This window comes from Drosophila sechellia, chromosome 2R, assembly GCF_004382195.2.
Source record: "Drosophila sechellia strain sech25 chromosome 2R, ASM438219v1, whole genome shotgun sequence".
In the NCBI taxonomy this organism is placed as follows: Eukaryota; Metazoa; Arthropoda; class Insecta; order Diptera; family Drosophilidae; genus Drosophila; species Drosophila sechellia.
In genome coordinates this window covers 20,297,477-20,301,082 of record NC_045950.1, presented here as the reverse complement: position 1 = coordinate 20,301,082, position 3,606 = coordinate 20,297,477, and the positions used below count along the sequence as shown (strand labels likewise).

At 53.6% G+C, this 3,606-nt stretch overlaps 1 protein-coding gene across 1 annotated transcript; it reads left to right on the top strand.

Annotated features, from left to right (window-relative positions):
• Positions 1-452: 452 nt before the first annotated feature.
• LOC6618791 (CCAAT/enhancer-binding protein) lies at positions 453-3,188 on the top strand. Its single transcript, XM_002043005.2, has one exon. It carries the CDS (start codon positions 978-980, stop codon positions 2,325-2,327), a length of 1,350 nt encoding a protein of 449 aa, XP_002043041.1. The 5' UTR covers positions 453-977; the 3' UTR covers positions 2,328-3,188.
• The last annotated feature ends 418 nt before the right edge of the window (positions 3,189-3,606 follow it).

Here is a 3,606-nt window from a genome sequence, read left to right as displayed (position 1 = left end):
AAGATATTTAGTTCCCGAAACTGAAGAAGTATCTCTGATCTTCGGCCCAAATGCACTTTGCTTGCGTTTAATGGCCTGGATTCGTGCTTTTGGCCCGCTCAGCAAGCACAAGAACTGGCCAAGTGAACTGCCTTGCGACGAGAGTAAAAGTGATTGGGAAAACTCTTGCTTTTTTACCTGATCGCGGCTCTCGCTCTCATCCACAGGTAGTTGCCTTTGCCTTGCTTGTGCTTTGCTTGCTCTTGCTTTGCTTTTGCTCTGCTCGTGCTGTGCTGTGCTGCTGCTGCCTTTGCCTTGCTGTAACGACGACGCTTGGGGCTTCGGTGGGGAGCGGTACGAGTGAACGTGTGTGTGTGTGTGTTACATGAGCTGGCCGCTCATTTTCTTTTTCTTCGGCTGCGTCGCTGCGCCAAAGACTTTTTCACTTTGCCGCGTTCGCGTTCGCGTTTTGTCACAGTTACAATTTACCACTCGTCGGCGACGGACGCGCGCTCTCCGCTGGCCAAGAAAACCAAATCGAAGAAAAGCTCGCTCAGCTAACGGTTCTTCAGGAGCGTTTCTAACACCAGCACACGTACGAGTACGAGTGCGAGAGTACTAGCCATCGGCAGTCGTCAGGCCGTCTCGTATAAAATCTGTTGCATCACTGCCGCGGCACTTCAGTCGTTCGAACGCGTGCGGCCGGAGAAGTGCAGTGTCGAGTTAACAAAGTAAACAAACTGAACAAACGCTAAGAATCGGAAACAATAAGCAATAGTGCGATGCTCGGCTGCAGTGACCACCTAGGCAGCCTAAGATGAAGCATACGGAATAGCGAGCTATCCGAGTCGAACATTTCCAAAGACCCACTTCTTACCTCAGTGCAATGCTTTAGGCGCCAAACGAGCAAAGCTTATTCCCAAATCTGAACTCTAAAAACAGCCAAAATTAACGCTCTACAAGGCATCAAGATTCTACCCTCCTTCGCGCAACTCAAAATGCTGAACATGGAGTCGCCGCAGATGTACGCCGATGCCGTTCAGACATTGGCCCAGCTGGACCTCAAGAAGGAGCCTCCCCTGCAGCAGGCCACCATTGGGCAGATCACCCTGACGGCCATGTCCACGGCGCAGCAGCAGCAGCAACAGCAGCAGCAGCAGCAACAACAACAACAGCAACAGCAGCAGCAACAACAGCAGCAGCAGCAACCCCAGCAGACTACCGATGCGAACAACAACACGTCGCAGGACGCGGCACTCCTGGTCAAGCAGCACGCCATGCACCAGATGCAACAGGTAGCCGCCCTGGGCAACAACAACAACCTGCTGCAGAAGCAGATGCTGCAGCAGTACTCCACGCAGACGGACCTGGACGAGCTGACTACCCAGGAGATCACGCTCGACCTGCAGCACCTGATAGACGACCAGTTCAGGGACACGGAAACGCTGGGCATCTTCAGCGACATGGTGACCAGTCCGGGCGGACTCTCGGCCACCCTGCCGCCGACCGGAATGGTCTCGGCGGCGGCGAAGGTCCTGCAGCAGCAGACCCTGAGGAACCAGCACGGCTACGGGGGCAGGGGAGGCGGCGGAGCAGGAGGCGCCCTGGCCTACATGCCGCAGCCCGTGCACGCCACCTACAATAATTCCAGCGACGAGAACAGCTCCGTGGGCTCCGACTCCAGCACGATCAAGGAGGAGCCCATCGACCCCGAGTACAGGCGGCACCTGCAGGAGGCGGCCAGCCAGCAGGCCGCCTTCATGGGCAATGGAGCAGGCCTGTACAACGGCTACGGATCGGGGGCGAATGGCTTGTCCGGGGGCGGAAACCCACTCAACGGAGGCAACACCACGCCCAGCAGCAACGGGAGCAACGGCAGCACGGGCAGCAGCAACGGCAGCCAGTTCACCAACCTGACGACGGCCAACGTCCTGGCGCACCACAACCTGCCCCACCTGGCGGCCGCCGCAGGAGCACACAATCTGCTCAAGCAGCACAGCAAGCTGCACGCGCAGCAGCAGCACCAGCAGCACCAGCAGCAGCAGCAGCACCGCAAGCACAGCAACAAGCACGTGGACAAGGGCACGGACGAGTACCGCAGGCGGCGGGAGCGCAACAACATAGCGGTGCGCAAGAGCCGGGAGAAGGCCAAGGTGCGCTCCCGCGAGGTGGAGGAGCGCGTGAAGAGCCTGCTCAAGGAGAAGGACGCCCTCATCCGGCAGCTCGGCGAGATGACCAACGAGCTGCAGCTGCACAAGCAGATCTACATGCAGCTCATGAACCACGCCAATCCCGAAGTGAGCCGCGCCTGCCGCAGCTTCCTCAACACCAACGAGCACTCGCTGTAGCCGCTGCAAGCTAAGGCCAGTGTCCTGCGAGTCCTGTGTGTGCGTGTGTGAGTGAGTGCTTGAGTGCTCGTGTGTGTGTGTGTGTGCTCCAGCCGTGAGTGTGTGCGTGTGAGCGAGACTCTGCTAAATCAAAGATACAAATGCTGTGTGGGTAGCTCGTAAGGTCCATTCTCCTCCTTCTCCTCATCGTCCTCTGGCCGTAGACGATAAAGTGGTCGCCCCAGTTGGTGGGCCGCTGCATCGCTTGGAGGCCAAACTCTTCTGCCCATCGCCGTGGCATTCCTTGTACATTTACTCTGTCCCCATTTCTTGTTATCACTGTAAAGCATATTTTTGTACTTAATTCTAATTCTTAACGACTGTAACATATATATTTCGCACGTTTTTATACATAATCTTATACGTTATATAAAGTTAAAGTTAAGCCAAAGAAAAATGTTAAAAATAATAATGTAAAAAAGAATAACACGCAGGAACGAAGAACGAAAATACAAACTTCAAAGCCCATTAACTATTTATACATCTAATTCAAATGTGTACAGTTGTCGACGGTGTGCGGCTTCGCCCTATGCTTGATGCCACGCCCACTCCCACGCCCAGCCCTGCTTGACACACAACATTAGCAAATCTCTAGTTCGTAAGTCGGAGCATCAAGCATCGCTTTACCTGCACAATCCCCAGAGGAAAGCCTCCCGAAATCAACCAACTTGTAGCGAATTCCACGGATTCGCTTCCGAGAGCGTAGAAGATATGAATGCTATTAATTGTAAGGCCAACGCAATGTTCTCATTTTAATTTATATATTCGTAAATTAAATATACACAAACAAAGAAAACTGTAAAGCAAATCTAAATAAATTAAATAAAATTTACCTTATACAAAGAATCGACTCGACGTGCGTTTTGACCAAACCCAAATGATTTTCAGATGAGCTCATGCTCGCCGAACTTCTTAATTTCCACAGTTTAGCTACCAATCTGCAATTAGCCCTAGCCACAATTTGATGCAAAAGCCCTGCCAAAAAGTGTCTAATTAAATGTCGGCCATACTTAGAAAGACCAGAAAGAGACGCACCACCACGTTGGGAGGGGGGCAGGGTCTTTCTTCTGTCCCCTGTCTTCTGTCCGCCGTCTTCTGTCTTCGCTGTCTTCCGATGGGACAAATACGACAAGGCAATGCATTTCGGGCTGCCAGGCGCGACACTTGGCCAATTGAAGGGAGGCAGGAGGGCGGAGCGGAGGAAGCGGAGGACCCCAGACAATCGCAAGGCGGCCGTGTT

Bases quoted from the DNA above. Each gene is read 5' to 3' on its own strand.
- LOC6618791 (XM_002043005.2), top strand. From the start codon at position 978: ATGCTGAACATGGAGTCGCCGCAGATGTACGCCGATGCCGTTCAGACA.